General features: G+C 40.8%; 2 protein-coding genes across 2 annotated transcripts; both read right to left on the reverse strand.

The window, feature by feature from the left end:
• Positions 1 to 2,192: 2,192 nt before the first annotated feature.
• On the reverse strand, positions 2,193 to 8,252 carry LOC145802033 (uncharacterized). Its single transcript, XM_082894327.1, has 5 exons — positions 4,570 to 8,252; positions 4,168 to 4,475; positions 3,688 to 4,093; positions 3,398 to 3,603; positions 2,193 to 3,316 (listed from the first exon to the last, which is right to left on the reverse strand). Exons 1-5 carry the CDS (start codon positions 6,137 to 6,139, stop codon positions 2,663 to 2,665), a joined length of 3,144 nt encoding a protein of 1,047 aa, XP_082750453.1. The 5' UTR covers positions 6,140 to 8,252; the 3' UTR covers positions 2,193 to 2,662.
• A 149-nt stretch (positions 8,253 to 8,401) lies between these two features.
• LOC145802034 (protein FAR1-RELATED SEQUENCE 5-like) lies at positions 8,402 to 11,768 on the reverse strand. The gene is made up of 2 exons (XM_082894328.1): positions 11,419 to 11,768; positions 8,402 to 11,142 (listed from the first exon to the last, which is right to left on the reverse strand). The coding sequence occupies exons 1-2, from the start codon at positions 11,421 to 11,423 to the stop codon at positions 8,595 to 8,597; spliced, it is 2,553 nt and encodes an 850-aa protein (XP_082750454.1). The 5' UTR covers positions 11,424 to 11,768; the 3' UTR covers positions 8,402 to 8,594.
• Positions 11,769 to 20,427: the final 8,659 nt, after the last annotated feature.

Consider the following 20,427-nt stretch of genomic DNA (forward strand, 5'->3'; position numbering starts at 1 on the left):
GCAAACCTTATTTCGCAAGTTGCCTGGTCTGTTACAATGTTCCAGCCAATCAACTTGGTCGCGGTTCAATTGACTAACGGACAGCGGCAAGTACACAAAGACGGTAGGCATACTGCGTGGTTCTTTCCAGTATATTTGTCGGTAAGTAAGTGTTTTAGGTCGGTTGTGTATTGCAGAAGACATATTTTCAGAAAACTTTGGCTGACTGAACTTTACACACTAAACATGCAGACTTTGATACTAAATCAAAAAACTCAACCTCTGAACCATGAAAATATGGTCAAATCATATTTTGGACATGACAGATATACTGGGGTGCTTGATGCATGTGAGAAGGTAATATGAATGTCCATCCCATTGAAGCGAGTAGATTTAATATGGACGTCGGTAATATGAATGTCGATCCCATTTACTTGAATGTCAATGTAAATATGAAAGTGCGTACATGTTCGCATGCCCTCTAAACAATGTCTTCGCTTGTGTTTATGTTTATGTGTAGATTTACATGCCTTTCAATTATCGAGGAGTACATTGGGTGTGCCTAAAAATAGATATGGTAGACCGTGTGGCGTACCTATTTGACTCATTGGCATCCGCCACACTGGACACCAACAAGCTGAACACAGCAAAAATGTTGGTATGTCGTGCTGAATTTCACAAATCTACTTCCACACTGTCACATCCTTCACATAAACTAACCGTCTCATTCTGCAACAGGTTCAAACAATGCATGCCTTACTGCAACTACAGTTTGGAAATGAATATGCTGTAGACATGCGTACCTTTGAGGTGCGCATGTTAGAACAAAGGCCATTACAACAGCTGGACGAGTAATCCACAAACCCTGCGTCACATTGACTTCACTCTTGAATCACTCATTTAACGAACCTGCTTATATTTTACGAGAGACTGAATGTTACATTTCATTTGTAGCACTTTCGACTGTGGGATGTTTGTGATCAAGTACATGCAGCGGCCTGATATACCCAGCGGTCCACACAAGGTACATTGTACCGCTTAATTTCCAATTGCGAAATAAATCCGTTTATTCCCTACCGCTGTAACCGTACCTGATTTGTGTTATTCGCTTTCTGTACATAGTTTCATCCTTCTGTGCGCCGGAAGTTGGTGCTTGACTTCGTTATGGATGTGAACAATACAAAGATGGGCGAGTATCGTTCGTGCATGTGATTGATTGCAATTACAACAAATAGTGCAGCGATTTTATCATGGCCTGCCAGTACGAGTGTAATTTCGATGCCCAACCACAACTGGATTACTGCATCAGCTTGTCGTGACAACTTTTTAGGTCGCAGCTGTGATAATACTAATTTCCCACGCGTATTGATTGTACACATAATTCCAATGTTATGGGTACAGTACAGAACAAACAATGCAATGTCATATTTGCCCAAATGACTATACTAATGTTTGTCCAGTGCAATGTGATATTTGTCCAACAAACAATGCAAGTTGAAAGTAGTAATGTTTGTTCGCTTTTACCACATGAATTATGTTTGTTCGATTTTTTTTAATGCCATGATTTTGTCCAAAACAAAGCAAAAAAAAGCCCACAGAAGAAACAAATGGCGGTGACTATAATGCACTTTGAAGGGGAATTGATTACTTCATAAAAATGCACAAACGGTGAAAAATTGCACAAAAAATAAAAACAACCATACAACAGACCATTAAAAACACAGATTATTGATATTCAATTTTTTTTTTTGTTCAGCAAAACAAAAAACTGTATTGATGGAAAAGCACATACAAGGTGTCAATGATACATCAACAAAGAGGAGGTTGGAGACCAACGAAGAGAAACAAAAACAGAAGGAAAACAATAACAATGTAACTCCAAGCCCATCCTCACAAAACCACATAATAGGGCAACCAGATGAAACTCCAAGGCAGCATGAACAAACTTCAGACCATACAGCCACCATTGAGACTTGAGCCTGAACCTTCAACCTCCATTGAGACTTGAGCCTGATCCTTCAACCTCCAAAAAAAAAAAATTAGTACAGCAGCAGACCAACAATTACAACAAGGCCCGCAGCAGACCTCCAATAACTTTCCCCAATCCAACAGAAGACTTCCAATACAGCACACCAAAACATCATTCAAACAATTGCAAAAAGGCCAATATGCAGCAGCAGACTGAAGCCTATTCGTTGATCCCACATAGCAGCAGCAGAGTACATATATAGCAGAGCAGATTTGAAGCACAGCAGAGCAGCAACCAGAAATGAGCATGCTTGACCCCATAAACTAAGCCAGAGCAACAAGCCAAAAATAAGGCAAAGCATAGCAACATTGAAGCACAGCAGAGCAAAAGTAGCCACCAAGAAGATATGGTAATACCACAGACTGACCAAAATCCTGCATACCACAGCTTGACCAAACTCCTGCACCCCAGTTTCAAAAAACATCAAACACCACCCCCTAAATGAGACTTTGATACTATCCAGAATACAATATATGTCGTCCACTGAATACTGTAGGCCTCTATAACTTTGCTTACAGCAAAGTGCAACCCTCACTTTCACCATCTCAGCCAATTCAGGCCCATCAACAATCTTATCATTAAAAAGGCAATCATTCCTACCTTTCCAAATCATTCCTAGGTGTGCAATACAAAAGAATACATATATAAACTAGCCTAGGATTTGGGGAACAGAACGCCTAGAACACCCCACTCTGATTGAGCATCTGCCAGCATGGCTTGGGCTTGGTCCAACTCAGCTTTAGTTGTCTGAATGGATGCAGAACGATGTCTAATTTGGGAGAGCATCATCCTTGCTTCTTGATTAAGCTGGTCGTGTTGCTGCTGCAGATGAGCCTTTCTTTGCCGGACAGAGGCAAGTTCTGCCATGAGTTTGGCTTCCTCAAGTTCAAGTGCTGAGTGTTGCTGAAGAATGGCTGCAGAGGTCTGCTGGCTGAGTTTGAGTGAAGTAGATATGGTGTGGGCTTCGTTTAGGAAATCCTTATTGGTTTGAATATCCTTCGAGCAAGTCTGAACCATCTCTGAAAGGGTTGGCCATTCTGTGATGATCTTGGCCAATTGCTTTAGTTGAATGGGGTTGAAAGGATTAGGGGAGAGGTTTACAACAGCAGAAAGACAGGCCAAGGTTTCATCAGGTTTGTGGAGAATGATTTCTTCAACTGGGGTGTTAATGAGGTTGATGAAGGTGGTTAAGGTTTGTTGAGTTTCAGCATCAAACAGATGTAGCCTTTGAGGCAATGGGGATATTTCGTCTAGATCTTGTTGAAGAATAGAAACTTCGGCCCAAATATCCTGGCATGGACCGACGGCCTGTGAACATTAATAGTTTGGTGAGAATATATGCTTGCAAGTAATAAAGAGTAAATAGGATGAGGTTGGAAATGGTAGTACCTGTCCTGATAACGTGCACGCAGACGGTTGGCCTTGTTCAGCTGTGGTTGTCGCATGAGGACGAGTTGTTTCTGGTACTGATGAGATGGCAGCATCAGCGCCTTGAGGGTGTTTCTCTGGTTCTGCTAGCAGGGGAAAGTCATGAGGACCTTCAAGTTCTGTCTCGCCCATTGGTCGTGGAGATGAGTCCTGTATTATGTCCATCCCTGTAAATTGGAGAACAATACCAGTTACTTAAAGAGAAGTTTTTTTTTTCCCAAACGAACAGTAACATTTGTATTTCTATTTACCTTGGTTGTGGTGAACTTCTGGTTGAGGGGATTTTGTGTTGTCATCTGTTGGAGAGGATTGGCTGTTGATTGAAATGTCAAATTCAATCCTCTGAGATTCTTTGTTTGACGTTTGGGAATTGGAGGGGTTGGATGGTGATGGTTGAGGGCTAGAGACAGAAGGGACAATGTGTTGAGGAGAAGTGGAAGGATGTTGTGATGCAGACTGTGTGGATTGCTGTGGCAAAGACTGTGAAGCAGGTTGTAAGGGAGTTTGTTGCGATGCTTCAGGTGGTGGTGGAGTTGGTTGTACAGTGGGTTCTGTGGGTACATTACTGATTGGACTGGGAATTTGATGAATGTGTTGAGGAGAAGTGGAAGCATCGTCATCATCAGCAGCAGCAAGGAGTAATCTCCTTCTTTTTCTCTGCACAAAAGTAAGTGATCAGTCGGGCGTGAATGCAAATTCAGATGCTGTAAATATGTAAAGTGAAGGCTTACTTGGTAGAGCTGCCCTGAAGGATTTGATGTTGTTTCGCCAACCATTTGGCTGAGAGGGATATCCCACTTACTTAGGTCTGTGCTTAGAGCAGGAGCAGTGGAAGGCTCTTCTCTCTTCTTCGCCGTGACCTCTGTCTCAGCAGGGGTACGGGTGGTAGCTCCTCTCTGTGCTTGTGTCTGCGCGGCTGCGAAAGAGTCTGCCATTAATTTCGGAACTGAGGGGGTGTTTGTCTGAGTAGTTGCATCCATTGGATCCTTGCCTTTACGTTGGTCCCTAACCAATGGTTCAGCAGCAGGCACAATTTTGGCTGTCAAGGGTTAAACAAGTTAGTGTTGTAGAGAAAAAAACAAAACAAATTGCATGACACAGTCAGGGATATGAAGTATATGAAGGAAGGATACCTGTAGCCTTAAGCTTGGAAGGCGAGGATATGCGGCCCTGAATATGAATACAAGTATCGTTAAGGCAGCTTTCAAGTGGCTTGCAGAAAATAATGGCAGTCATAAGTCCCCACCAATGGTCAAAAGCAGCCGAGCAGTCCGAAGCAGGTTTGAAGAAGAAGGGGCCAAAATCTTGGAAAAGTTTGGTGTTCTCTGTCAGAATGGATTCAGCTTGTGTAGGATCTTTCAAGTGGATTCTGGACCCAATCTCCTCATGGATGGTTGGGTGGAAATAAGGATAAGGGATAGCCTGGGAAAGACCAAATTGCCTGGACCATTGATTGGGACAGTATGTCTCAAAACTGCAGCTGGATAGCTTGGCGGAGGATATGGAACAGCCAACCAAGACATGTCTACAGGTGAGAATGTGTCTCCAACTCTCATTTTGTTCTTGGACTTGCTCATTGTGTAAATCAGAAGGGTCTGTGAAGAGGAAGCGAAGTCTACTGGAGGAGAATTCAAAGTTTTGAAATGGCATGTACAGGTTGGAAGGTCTCTGGGAAGGAAGGTTGTAAAACATGGTAAGATGATTTGTGAAAGTGAGTTTTGAATGGCTGTTATAAGTGAGCAGTTGCTCAGCATAGGAGTGGCAAACAGGTTTCAAGGTGTTAGGTGGTGGGGGTCGTGCCTCAGGGAAATAGGCATACAACCAGGCCTGGAAGAGCCAGAAGGGGCCACCACAGTTGCCAGAAATCTTCTTGTCGACAAAGGAAAATAGGGCCTTGTAAAGGGTGGCAAGAAGATAAGGGGCTAAAGCCATAAGTTGGCCGTCTTGCATACACAAGGCAAGGGGGAGGTATTCTTTCGTGATCTTGTACCCAGGGACACAAAAAAGAAACTCACAAAGCCAAAGTAAGTAAAAAGCAGTTCTTTCTTTGTCATCGACAGGGGAACCACGCTTGCCTTGGTATTTTTTGGCAAAATCTGTATAGCACATGTCAGTGTTTAAAGTAAATGTCACTTTTGGAGGCTCAAGGAGAGCATGAATTGGATTGCCCAAGATTGGCAGACCAGTCAAGTGAGCTACATCTAAGATGGTAGGGGAAATCATACCAAAATTGAGGAGTAGGGAGTTACTAGACTGCGACCAAAAGCATGCAGCAGCAGCAATCAGCCCTTTCTCCACGTCATAAATTTTAGTCGACAGTCTAATTGCTTCAGCAATGCCCTGGTGCTTCCATACTTCGGCGTCGTGACCTTCAATTCTCCTGGCCCAGCTTCGCCAATCAGAGTCTGGTGACCTCCACCCTCTGAGTGGGTTTTTGCTGACATTCCAGTTAGTCCACTTGAGTCCAGCTTGGTTGAGAAGAAGGTTCTCACCATTACCAAGGGGATAGTATGGAGCTAGCTCGTCTGGGAAGTAAGACGCGAAGGTAGGGCCTAGAGTAGCCTTAGCGACAGAGCTTGGGCTGGGCAATAGGGTTGCAGCAAATTTTAGAGGAGCGATAAGTGCTCTGATAGGGTCCGGGAAGCGGAGTAGGTCTTCATTGTTCTCCTCAGATGGAGATGGTTGAGATTTTTTCGGTGCCATGGCTTAGGGTTTTGTGGTGCTCTGGTTTTGAACGGCAATGGTTGAGAAGAAGGAGTACAGTCTGGGAAGTTCGAATCAGAGGGAAATGAAGTGGTTTGAAGTTGAAAGGGTGGGTCTTTTATAGCTTATGATGGGGCCAGTATATTTAAAAGCTCTTATATTGGGCTGTACTTTATGCTTGTTTTGGGCCCAAACAATGGCCCCCTCGTTGAAGTTAAATATCATATGACTTGGATCCCCATGACCCCCTCTCTCTCTGATTGGCCACTTTTTTTTTTTTTTTTTTTCAATTTCTTATTTTTTTTCCTTCTCCAAACAGCAGCCCCCACGTGTGTGTGTGTGTGGGGGGGGGGGGGGGTGGTGGTGGTGATTGGGGGGGTCTCAATCACTTCCGCAATATTTAACTTGAACATGGGGGCCATTGTTTGCACCAAGTTTTGCCAGTCTCTGTCGACAGATGGTCCACTTAATCGAGGGCATGTGGCCAAGTCTGAAGGAATGTCCACGACCTGAAAGTGGGCTCTCTGCATGTGGGTCACCTAGAAGTGATAGGGGAAGTTTTTACCACCAGTCACGGAGTTAGCGGGCACACTTTCAGGAGGAAGCATGAGACAAAGCAGGAGCCTTGCTCTGTCGACAGAAGTTTAAAACAGTTGGTGGCCATGAAATAAACACAAGAAAAGGGAGCTCGACAGATAGAAGCGGAGGTTTAGTATTGATATCCGTATACTGTTTTTGTGGCCCATCATTGCATGATCCTACACGTCTACACCATAACTGCCACTGTAACTGCCCCGACTTCGAATCTTCAAGTCCACTCTGCCAAATATTGACTCTTCCCTGTCGACCTTCCTTTTCACCATTGTGGGGCATGTCCCTCATCATTATGAGACAAAAATCGACAGAATATTGTCCACTAAACACAACCACAGTCCTTGCAAACTGGGTCAATGAACCGCAACACTTGGCCACTCACAGTTACTGCCCCTGACTATGAATCATCAAACTCTGCCAAATATTGAATTTTCCCTGTAATTTAATCAAAATATATTCAATGTCGGTAAACTTGAAAATACGTTTGAAATAACCTTTTTCTGTATTGTAATGACTTAAACACAATTGTTGTCCTACATTTTACGTAACGAAAATACACAACTTGTTTATATCAAAAACAAAATATACATCTCGGGTTTATAATCCAAAAAATGGGAACTACTTTTTTTTAAAAAAAAGTTCACTCATATTTTCACCTACATTCTGATTGGATATTAGATTAAAAATTCCTCTTTGCACCTATTTTTCCCACATCCTCCCAACAGCTGCTCCATTCAACTAACATTGAATCTTGCATGCCACCTGACTTACACGCTGGAGCAGTTACTGGCAGTGCTCATGGATTTAGTGGCCACCCTCCAACAGGAAACATGAACGAATTGGGAGTCTGTATCTGTCGAGGAAAGGCTAAAAGGACCTGGGCACAGGTGGTAACTTCAATTATATGCACTTCGACAGGTGGCAACTTACTTTCTACATTGTAACTTCTGTGTAGTTTTTTCCCTTCTACTTTCTACTTTGTTACAAACAACACAACAACACAACAACTTACTTTCTACTTTCTACTTTCTACTTTGTTACTTTCTACTTTGTTACCATCACTTCATCGAAAGAAGTCTTCATCCATTTCAGGCATTTGAACCAATACCACAATTGCTTGATTTTCTTCTTGAACTTGTCAACTTTAAATTACTGCTTCGTTGCTGTCCATATAGGCCCACCATAATTTTACTAACAATAAACCCATAGTAAACATTAAATAATTTCACAACTCCTGTTCGTAACTCGTAATTCATATACCGATCGGCATGGAGATAAAGTAACGAGTTCGTTGGGTTACTTTCTCCAAGTAACACCCAAAATTAACTGCCACTTGGATTATATACAAAATGCATGTGCTGGTATGTAATTTTGCAAACCCACTTGGACAAAATTCGTATTTTACTCGAAATATAATACTAATTTACAGACACAAGTCATAACAAATCAATACGAAGCGAAACACATCGTTAGTTGATAAACCACACCGCAAAAAAACCCTTCAGTTAGATCCAACCAAATATGGAACAGAAACAAGCAACCCGCAATAGGAATCTTGGAATACAGACATAAGCCAATTTCCCACCCAAAACAACACACAGACAACCCATATATATCTCACCTCACCTTCAGTTAGTTTTGAAAATGACAAGTCACTGCAAACACAAATGACAACATCACTCTAAACAATATGGGAAATTTACAACTCGTGGCCTTGTACATAAGTAACGTTGTGCCATTTCCTGGCATTGTACATAACCAATTATTTACACGTTACGTACAGCAATCCGTGCAAAATGAAAACTACATACATTATTTCCATGTGTTTTCAATAGCTAAGGGAATAAGTAAATCATACAAATTATACAATTACCTGATTCACCTCATCAATTGTGTTCGAATCATTTTTCCACACTGCTGCTTCAACACTACCGTATTGGCCCACAGGCTGCTTGGAATCAGGAGAAACATCAAAAAATAGTCGCCGTTGCTTAATGTGCGGTGTACTTGGATCCACCAACCCAGTTTTGCAGCGAACGGGCAATGACTCCGCATTGTACTCACGGTCAGTTATGTGGGGTGTATCTGCATCTGAGTTATTACCCACTGTTCGGCTAAACCGAACCTTAGGACACGTTCGCTTTGTGTGCCCAATGCATTTGCAATTCCCACATTTTCTTGGTCTTCGACAGTTGGACGAGGCCCGTCCTGGGTTCCCTTTTGTCTTCACAACATCAGGATCTTCTACTCCAAATTGTCGACAGAATGAATGTTTCCCTTTGTCTCCATTCCCACCGTTCAAATTCCTCTCATATAACTCCTTCATCCGGGTCGTCATTGGAAGACATGCATCCCTAGCATCCTTGAAACCTTCCGTTGATTGCGAGGCATAGAAACACATTTCGTTGTAGGAAGAACACAATATCCCATACCGGGCTGTCTGTGTTGTAGTGCTATCAATTGAGGGTTGAGGCCATTGCTGGCCATCCTTGCTTGCAGCCCTTGTCCATCTATGCAGCACACAAGTTGGGGGAATTTGCGTTAAATTTTCAGCTTTCATAACACATATCATGTGGCAGCAAGGTAGCCCCAACGACTCAAACTTCATGCAAGAACATCTCATTGCAGCATCCATTGGACTGTGTGTTACTATCCATGATCTGTCCTTCACTCTGTACTTATGAATATAGTAGCATTTCTGACCATCCGGCAAAGGGAACACATCCTTCACATTCAACTTCCCCTCTTCTAAGATTTCATCACGGAACATTCTAAATATATTTCGGGTGAATAGCTCAGCTCCATGTCTCTCTATATCTCGCAATGGAGTAATCAATACCGGAAAAGTGTTATTTGTTTCAGCATCATCTCCAGCCTCGTTATACCTTATCCTTGCAAGAGCCCGATCATAGTGCCTAACAAATTCATATAGCTTCAATTTGTGTTGGAGGAAGGGATTGAAATAAGCATTCATACACTCCGAGCGCTGAGTGCTCTTCATCCCAGCAAAGAAATGTCCACGCATATATGCCTCAGCCCACATATGACGCTTCTCATATGTCTCCAACACCCAACTGTTGGTTTGAAGTCCAAATTCTTCGACCATTGTCGTCCAGCCATGCTCAAACTTTGTCTCATCCGTTTCCATGTCCATGCACTGCTTGAAAGCATGTGCAAAGCCACTTATGTGAACATTTGAAACAGCATTTTTCCCAAGATGCCAATTACATAATCGATGTCTTGCATCTGGAAATACTCTTCTGATTGCCTCTCGCATCGACTTATCCCCATCTGTCAGTACGGACACAGGTGCTTTATTGCCCATCGCCTCCATAAATGTTTCCAAAACCCATGTGTATGTCTCAATTGTCTCATTAGCTAGCAAAACACATGCAAATATCGTGGTCCTAAAGTGGCTAGTCACACCAGCCAACATGACAAACGGTTTCTTGTATGCATTGGTTCTGTAAGTTGAGTCAAATATCAACACATCACCAAACTTTGCGTAGTCGGCCCGCGATTTCGAATCTGCCCAGAACAGATTTTGTAACTTGTTATCGTTACACACATCATACTTGTAAAAAAAACGTGCATCAACATCAAGTTTTGCGCATAGGTAAACCAACGCACCCTGCGCATCACCATCCTCAACTTCTGCTCTACGTTCGGCTTGAATATGGTTGTGCAGATCCGTGCGGATGAAACCAACATTCTCATAAGACCCGGACTGATTTACCATATAGTCCATGATTTGGCTAGTCTTCACACCGACATTGCGCATAGCCATTGCTTGAGCTTTGTCACCGCTGTTTAAACTGCGATGTGACCTCAGATACATCACACAGTGTTGTTCCGCCAATTCATGGTTGTGGTCTGCGACGAAGTGAGTCACAACATACTTTCCCCCTTCACCAGCATCCGCATCGTACCGTATGCGAAATTGGGCTTTGCAACCTACTCTTGTTAGTGCCTTGGGAGCTCTACTCTTCTCAGCAACACGGTCCAAGTATTTTGGTAATCTCTGACCTTCCCTTGAACACAACCACAGCCTACTAACGACCTTTCCCTCTTTATTTGTGTTAAATCTGGATTTTCGTATACTAAATCCCTTGGCTTTAGCATACGCATTGTAGAAATCTTCTCCATCTTCGACTGAATCAAATTTCTGTTCCAGAATAGCACGTTCAACATCACCAACCATGTCATTGCGATGAGCATCGTCAACCATTTCTTTTTTCACATCGGCTCCGCCATCTTCAACGTTCATGTTGGTTGCTTCTTCATTGCTCGGACCAGCTTCGCAACCATGATCAGGTTCTGCCCGACTTTCATTCATCAAACGGATGTCATCTGCTTCATTTGGAATGTCATAACCATCACCTTCCCTTTTAACTTCCGCTGGGGCCATACTGCACATGACATTACTACCAACAATTACTTGATGACCGAAAATTGTTAACACAAACACAAACATGACATTTTCACATGGGTTACCTGTTTGTGCAAACACAAACACTCGCTTGAGAAACAGAAAGAGAAAGGTTAGCTGCCAATGGAGGGGTTTCCGTTGGAGCGAAGCGTAGAGCGGTTGAAGTTAGGATGGGGGTTTAGTTGAGGGAAAATAGCTGAAGTGAACGGGCCAGAGAGACAGAGAGGGAGACAGAGAGAGGGACACAACTCCATACCTCATATCTAGTTCGAGAGAAGGGCTTCACTTCAGCAATGGAACCAACACAGCCTTCTAGTTACGTTGTTGTTGGAAATCGCCCGTTATACTGTTCCCTACAGAGCTTCGTCAATGGAACGAACCCAACAGGGGCTTCTCCCTGTAATGGAAATCAACGGTTACACTGACTCAACCTTACACAGAGAGGAGAACAGAGAGAGATAGAGACGAAATACAGAGAGTGAGTGGGATGCAATCATGCAAATACAAGCATTAACCGGTTGCCCCGGTTTCAACTTTTTCAGGATTAAACAATTCAATGGTCTTGATCAATTATTGTAATCTAACGGCTAACAATTGGGTTGCATATGGTGTGCAACCTTAAGGGGGTTGCACAGCTTCGCAACCATGATCAGGTTCTGCCCGACTTTCATTCATCAAACGGATGTCATCTGCTTCATTTGGAATGTCATAACCATCACCTTCCCTTTTAACTTCCGCTGGGGCCATACTGCACATGACATTACTACCAACAATTACTTGATGACCAAAAATTGTTAACACAAACACAAACATGACATTTTCACACGGGTTACCTGTTTGTGCAAACACAAACACTCGCTTGAGAAACAGAAAGAGAAAGGTTAGCTGCCAATGGAGGGGTTTCCGTTGGAGCGAAGCGTAGAGCGGTTGAAGTTAGGATGGGGGTTTAGTTGAGGGAAAATAGCTGAAGTGAACGGGCCAGAGAGACAGAGAGGGAGACAGAGAGAGGGACACAGCTCCATACCTCATATCTAGTTCGAGAGAAGGGCTTCACTTCAGCAATGGAACCAACACAGCCTTCTAGTTACGTTGTTGTTGGAAATCGCCCGTTATACTGTTCCCTACAGAGCTTCGTCAATGGAACGAACCCAACAGGGGCTTCTCCCTGTAATGGAAATCAACGGTTACACTGACTCAACCTTACACAGAGAGGAGAACAGAGAGAGATAGAGACGAAATACAGAGAGTGAGTGGGATGCAATCATGCAAATACAAGCATTAACCGGTTGCCCCGGTTTCAACTTTTTCAGGATTAAACAATTCAATGGTCTTGATCAATTATTGTAATCTAACGGCTAACAATTGGGTTGCATATGGTGTGCAACCTTAAGGGGGTTGCACACTTAAGCATGACCCTTTTTTCTTTTGTGGGTAAGGTTTATAATTTACTTTTTCTTTTATTTATTTATTTATTGGTAAGTGGGGCTTATAATTTGCTGTCAGCTCTCATTTTCAATCCTTTCTTTCAACTAGTATTTGGCATTTTCTATTTGCAATAAGCATGCCAGTTTTGACCAGTTTCAGGCCACCCATTGTTAACTTTGGTTATCAACTTTTCAAAATTAATTTTTGATTTTTTCATCTAGACTAGGCCGATTTGTTGCCGTTATATTGTTCGTATAAATCCAAGACGTTTTTGTCCGCTGGATAGGCATTTGGTATTACACATGTTGGTCAATCGTTTTGGGGCAGGGCCCATGAATTTCGAACAGTTCTTTGTAAGTATGCTGTTGAATGTGGGTTTTAATTTAAATACATAAAGAATGATGCTATACGAGTTACAGCGGTGTGTAAGTTCACCGTGTCAGCTAGTTGTGTGTGGTTGGTTTATGCAAGGGTATTAGTGTCGAACGAGATGTTGTGTGTGAAAAGGTTTAATAGCTTGCATTCATGCGGTGCTGCTGTGCAGACATATAGGAACCCACAGACAGGGTCTGAATTGGTGACTGACGTTATTGCAGACCGTGTTCGTGAGCAGCCCTTTACACGCCCAATGGATGTGGTGTTTGGTATGAAAAACGAACATGGACTGGACATGAGTTATCAAGTTGCTTGGTTGGGGGTAGAGAGAGCGAGGGGTGAAGTATATGGGGATCACGCCATGTCGTTCGACTAACTAAGGTGGTATAGCAACGCGGTCATAGAGAACAACCCACATAGTTACATAAATTTGGATTTTGATTAACAAACTGGTTGGTTTGTTAGGTATTTTATTTCGTTTCGTGCATGCATAGATGGGTTCAAGCACTATCGCCACTTTTGTTTCTAGATGGAATGTTCTTGAAGGGTAAGTTCAAGGGTAATTCGCTTGCGGCAATCGTTAAGGATGGCAACCAAGGTGTGTGTTTTATCCAATTTCGTAGTGTTGTTGCATTGATTTTTTCAATCTTAACATATCGGTTCACTTCACACACAGCACAAAAATGGAATTAATGTTGTGTTTCACCTTATGTTCCATTTTGGTGTATAAATTAACATGGTGGGGCTTGATGTACTCGTGCACGTGAATTTTATGCAGTTTTGTTTCCGGTTGCTTTTGCTATAGTTGATTATGAAAATGCTGTTGGAAATGGTTAATTTTTCCTAAGTTAGGTCTATTTTTTAGGTGGGCCCCGAGTGTCGATTTACTCGGGTCAAAGTGGTAACGCGTTCTATGCCGCGTTGTGATTCACGTGGTATATTTGGTTGCTCAAAACCATTACCGAGTGAATGGGAAATTGAAGCCAAAGTGTGCTCCATGGAAATGGAGTTTTTGGTGGAAATTCCTTAAGGTTGTAAATTGGCTTGTCCCACATTGATTTGGTGGGAAGTTTTGAAAGGGTTTATAAGGCTTAGGGTGAGATACTTGGGGTGTGCCCCAAGGGGTACCCAAGTGTTTTAGAGGGAGAGGTTATGGGAAAAATGGGCTAGACCCATTGGACTCAAAAAAACCACCACGCGCCGCCGCCGTCCGTCCGGGCGGGCTAGGCTGGGCCTGGGCTTGGGCGCGGGTGCGTGGTTGGGTTGGGCTTCTAATCTTTTTGGGCCAAAAACATTTGAATTTAATTTTATTTTTTATTAAAATAAAATCCAGAATTCAAATTAAATTAGTTTGGATTTTTTGTTCATCCAAACAGGGCCCTTCCCGGTTTCAAACAGAAATAAACTGTTTTGGAATTAATGCACACCCAAACAGGGCCCTTCCCGTAATTGCTATCTGTTTGAATTGTTGAATCTGTTTGAATTCAAAACCCAACAGGTATCATACCTGTTCAATTCAAAACCAAGAGCCACATACCTGTTCAATTCAAATCCAAGAGCCACCTTCACATCTATAAATAGGACCACCCTCATTTGATGTTTTCCATTCAGAAATTTCGTATTTCACCTCTGTTAATTCTATTCTTCATCTTGCTGCATTTTATTTTCGAAAGAAAGAGTGTAAACACTTAGTGTGTTCGTAAGGCAAACAATTAGTAGTGCTGCTATTGTTTGTGGTAGATCATTTCATCCTGGGAGATAGACGTCCGAATTCTGAAAGCACCGTGGAGAGGACGAATCTGTCTTAAGGACACAGTGTTAAACACTGGACTTGATCAGAAAAATAATTCGAAAAAATTAAATCAAGTAAGTTATTTAATTACTTTCAGTGTTGTTTTTATTTGTTTATTTATTCAGATTTTAATTTTGTTTTTGTAACAAAATAAAATCTGTTTTTTATTTATTTATTTTTATTTCGAGTTTGATTTTTGTAATCAAACATATTCTCTCCTTTTCTCTATTTCTTTTATTCTTGTTGTTGTTTTGTACACAACAGAATTAAATTTTTTTTTAAATACAGTGAAGATTGTCCAACAATCTTAAGACAGATTCCTTTTTGGGTATCTTCATTGTATTTAATTTTCTGTGTTTTCAAATTAATATTCTGGTTGGAAAAACAAATAGTGATTTATGCTATTTGACAGATAGTAGTAATATACTGTCTCTTTTCTTTGACAACTACTAGTAGTACGATACTGGTGTCATTAACAATTCAGAATATTATTTGGTATTACAGAAAATTCTTGTGATATTTTATTTTTCTAGTTTTAGTAACAAGGAAAATAAAATTATTTTGTTGTTATAATTATTTTCTGGTTTTAGTAACTAGAAAATTAATTTGTGTTTTAATATTTTCTGATTTTTGTAATCAGAGATTATGGCTACTACAACTGAAACTGCATCTGGCAGTGGTACTCCTATTGTTACACCTACATCGGTCCCTATCCAGAACCATGTTCATGTACCAATCAATCATGGAGAAAAACCGGAAAAATTTAATGGTACCGAGTTTAAGAGATGGCAGCAGAAGATGCTGTTCTATCTTACAACTCTTAATTTGGCCCGGTTTCTCCATGAAGAGGCTCCAGCAGTTAAAGAGGGTGAAAGTGATCGGCAAGTTGTTGCCGCTGTAGATGCTTGGAAACATTCAGATTTCCTGTGCAGAAACTACATCCTAAATGGCCTTGACAATATGCTGTATAATGTATACAGTCCTCTGAAAACAGCAAAAGAATTGTGAGATTCTTTGGAGAAGAAATACAAGACAGAAGATGCCGGCACGAAGAAATTCGTCGTCGGTAAATTTCTGGACTTTGTTATGGTAGACTCCCAAACGGTAATATCTCAAGTTCAAAGTTTTCAAATAATTTTGCATGATATTCATTCAGAAGGTATGTCTCTTAGCGAGTCATTCCAAGTCGCTGCTTTAGTGGAAAAGTTACCACCGGCTTGGAAAGATTTCAAAAATTATTTAAAACATAAACGCAAAGAGATAACTATGGATGAATTGATTGTAAGATTAAGAATTGAAGAAGATAACCGAAAGGCTGAAAAGAGGAATGGGAAAAATCCCATTGAGTCCAAGGCAAATGTGGTTGAACAAGTTCATAAACCACATAACAAAAAGAGAAAGTTTACTGGAGATGGTCCTAAACAAGGCGATAGTAGCAAGAAGTTCAAAGGAAAATGCTATAACTGTGGCAAAACTGGACATCGAGCTTCTGACTGCCGCCGCCCTAAGAAGAATCATGGAAGTACAAGTAAGAAGACCACCAATCAGGCCAATGTAACAGAATTGGATTACATCTCTGACGGAGTGAATGACATCAACCTCTCTGCTGTGGTGTCTGAGGCTAACTTGGTTGGAAATCCCAAAGAGTGGTGGGTTGACACTGGAGCAACTCGTCACATATGTGCGGACAAGAAGATGTTCACTACCTACAATGAGGCAGCAAATGGTGAACAACTTTTCATGGGAAATTCTTCTACTTCTACTGTGGCTGGACAAGGGAAAGTGATCTTGAAGATGACATCAGGGAAAGAACTGACCCTCAACAACGTACTGCATGTACCTGACATCCGGAAGAATTTAGTTTCTGGGTCTTTGTTAAGTAAAAATGGTTTTAGGCTTGTATTTGAGTCTGATAAATTTGTATTAACAAAGAGTGGTATGTATGTTGGTAAGGGATACATGAGTGATGGTCTCTTTAAGTTGAATGTAATGACAGTTGTACCGAAAGTTGCTATGAATAAGAATAACACATCTTTTGTTTATATTCTTGAGTCAAATTTATGGCATGGTAGATTAGGACATGTGAATTTTGATGCTTTGCGTAGATTAATTGGTTTAGATTATATACCAAAGTTTGAAATTAATCCTAATCATAAATGTGAAATTTGTGTAGAAGCGAAACTAACTAAGGCTCCATTTAAATCGGTTGAAAGAAAAACCGAACCACTAGAATTAATTCATACTGATGTATGTGATTTAAAATTTATTCAAACTAGAGGAGGCAAAAAGTATTTCATAACATTTATCGATGATTGCACAAGATATTGTTATGTTTATTTACTTAGAAGTAAAGATGAAGCCTTAGAAATGTTTAAACTCTACAAAACAGAAGTTGAAAATCAACTTGGTAAAACCATTAAAATGGTTAGAAGTGATAGGGGTGGTGAATATGATGCACCATTAAATGAATTTTGTGCACAACATGGCATTATTCACCAAACTACAGCCCCTTATTCTCCACAGCAAAATGGAATTGCTGAAAGGAAGAATAGAACCCTAAAAGAAATGATGAATGCCATGTTACTAAGTTCAGGCTTACCACAGAACTTGTGGGGGGAAGCAATATTGTCTGCTAATTATGTTCTTAATAGAATACCCCATAAGAAAACCAAAAGCATTCCTTATGAATTGTGGAAAGGTCGACCACCTTCCTACAAATACTTAAAAGTGTGGGGGTGTTTGGCAAAAGTAGAAGTACCCGTTCCTAAAAAGACTAAGATTGGACCAAAAACAGTAGATTGTGTGTTTATTGGTTATGCTCAGAATAGTAGTGCATATCGGTTTTTGACTTATAAATCAGATATACCTGATATAAATGTGAACACTTTTATAGAGTCAAGGAATGCTGTGTTTTTTGAACATGTCTTTCCTTACAAGAAAGGACAGGAATTAAGTTCACAGAAAAGAACTTATGATTGTACACAAAGTCAAGAGACTAATGACAATCAAACACAAGAGACTAGTAATAGTCTCGACCAACAGGATTTAACTAATGATGAACCAAGACGAGGTAAGAGAGCGAGAACATCAAAATCCTTTGGTCTAGATTTTCTGACATACTTGTTAGAAAATGAACCTCAAAACTTTAAGGCAGCAATGACAGGTCCTGAAGCACCTTTGTGGAAAGAGGCTGTTAATAATGAAATTGAATCCATTATGCAAAATCATACTTGGGAATTGGTGGATCTTCCACTAGGTTCTAAACCTCTTGGATATAAATGGATATTCAAGAGAAAAATGAAAGCAGATGGTTCAATTGACAAGTATAAAGCAAGACTTGTTGTTAAAGGTTACAGACAAAAGGAAGGTCTGGACTATTTTGACACATATTCCCCTGTGACAAGAATAACATCCATTCGCATGCTTATTTCTATAGCAGCGTTGTTTAAATTAGAAATACATCAAATGGATGTTAAAACAGCTTTCTTAAACGGTGATCTAAATGAAGAGATCTATATGGAACAACCCGAAGGGTTTGTAGTATCAGGGCAAGAAAAGAAAGTTTGTCGACTTGTAAAATCCCTTTATGGATTAAAACAAGCACCTAAGCAATGGCATGAAAAATTTGATCATGCAATGCTTACTAATGGGTTTAAGATAAACGAATGTGACAAATGCGTCTATGTTAAAAACACTGACCAAGGATATGTCATAGTTTGTCTTTATGTGGATGACATGCTTATCATTGGAAGCAGTCAAAACATGATCAAATCAACTAAGCAGATGCTTAACAAAAGATTTGATATGAAAGATATGGGGGTCGCAGATGTTATATTAGGAATGAAAATTACTAAAACATCTGACGGATATGCATTATCTCAATCTCATTATATTGAAAAAATTCTTGATAAATTTATCAAGGATGATTTGAATTTAGCTAGAACACCTGTAGACATCAGTCTTTATTTATCAAAAAATAAAGGTGATGCAGTGTCTCAGTTAAAATACTCCCAAATCATTGGAAGCCTAATGTACCTAATGAATTGTACTCGTCCTGATATAGCTTATGCTATCAGTAAATTGAGTAGGTACACTAGTAACCCTGGAGAAGACCATTGGAAAACGATCATTCGAGTTCTTAGATATCTAAGATTTACTCGTGATCATGGTTTGAACTTTACTCGATATCCAGCAGTACTCGAAGGTTATTGTGATGCCAATTGGATATCGGATACTAAAGATTCAAAATCCACTAGTGGATATGTCTTTACTCTAGGAGGCGCTGCTGTTTCTTGGAAGTCCACGAAACAAACTTGCATCGCACGATCCACAATGGAATCCGAGTTCATTGCTTTAGACAAAGCAGGTGAAGAAGCAGAATGGCTTCGTCACTTCTTAGAAGACATTCCAATGTGGCCAAAACCTGTGCCAGCTATTTGCATTCATTGTGATAGTCAATCTGCAATAGGCAGGGCACAGAATCATATGTATAATGGTAAGTCACGACATATTCGTCGTCGACATAATACCGTAAGGCAATTGTTGCCAAACGGAATAATCTCAATAGATTATATAAAATCTAAAGAGAATATTGCGGATCCGTTAACAAAAGGTTTGACAAAAGAGCTAGTGTATAGTTCATCGAAGGGGATGGGATTAAAGCCTATTACATAAGAGTCGTTATAATGGTAACCCTACTTATATGAATGGAGATCCCAAGAACTAAGTTCAAAGGGACAACTAAGTTATGTATGGCTCACCAGAAATCACCAAGGGATTAAAATTCCTACCCATTCCTATGGTGAGAGTGATATCTGCAACATATGTTGTCTGCAGGGGTATAAGGATAAGCTTTGTTTTTAATGATTACTTATATCTTGATTAAGGCATAAAATCAAGACGAGTATAAAGAGAAACTCACAATAAGAATCACCTATATGAGTGTTGAACTGGGGCCGGTTCTATGAGAATGAAGAGGCTAAATTCTCTAGAAACACTTATGAAAACCAGGTGCGTTCAAGGCCAAAATGAACACAACAGTGAGAACCACGATGTGTTAGAAGATATTTTGTGTGAAATCTGTTGTCTTGGCTTACACAAACGGCTGAACAATTCAAGGCATCGCGTCCATTGGTTAGCCAGTAAGTCCGATAGGTTATCACTAGGGAAGGTTCAAAGCCGAAAACTACCTATCCTGATGCAAGATATTTTCAACTTATACTCTTTCGTTAAAGTCTGCATATTGTTGCATTTCCGTTGTCATCAAATTCCATTCATGTGGGGGATTGTTGGAAATGGTTAATTTTTCCTAAGTTAGGTCTATTTTTTAGGTGGGCCCCGAGTGTCGATTTACTCGGGTCAAAGTGGTAACGCGTTCTATGCCGCGTTGTGATTCACGTGGTATATTTGGTTGCTCAAAACCATTACCGAGTGAATGGGAACTTGAAGCCAAAGTGTGCTCCATGGAAATGGAGTTTTTGGTGGAAATTCCTTAAGGTTGTAAATTGGCTTGTTCCACATTGATTTGGTGGGAAGTTTTGAAAGGGTTTATAAGGCTTAGGGTGAGATACTTGGGGTGTGCCCCAAGGGGTACCCAAGTGTTTTAGAGGGAGAGGTTATGGGCAAAATGGGCTAGACCCATTGGACTCAAAAAAACCACCACGCGCCACCGCC

The sequence above is a fragment of the Camellia sinensis genome, chromosome 11, assembly GCF_055761805.1.
Source record: "Camellia sinensis isolate YWXY chromosome 11, ASM5576180v1, whole genome shotgun sequence".
Taxonomy (NCBI): Eukaryota; Viridiplantae; Streptophyta; class Magnoliopsida; order Ericales; family Theaceae; genus Camellia; species Camellia sinensis.

Excerpts from the sequence above, each read along its gene's own strand:
- LOC145802033 (XM_082894327.1), bottom strand. The coding sequence starts at position 6,139 with ATGGCACCGAAAAAATCTCAACCATCTCCATCTGAGGAGAACAATGAA. Across the intron at positions 4,476-4,569 it reads TTCCAAGCTTAAGGCTACAG|CCAAAATTGTGCCTGCTGCT; the intron begins GTATCCTTCCTT and ends AACCCTTGACAG. Across the intron at positions 4,094-4,167 it reads CTTCAGGGCAGCTCTACCAA|AGAAAAAGAAGGAGATTACT; the intron begins GTAAGCCTTCAC and ends ACTTTTGTGCAG.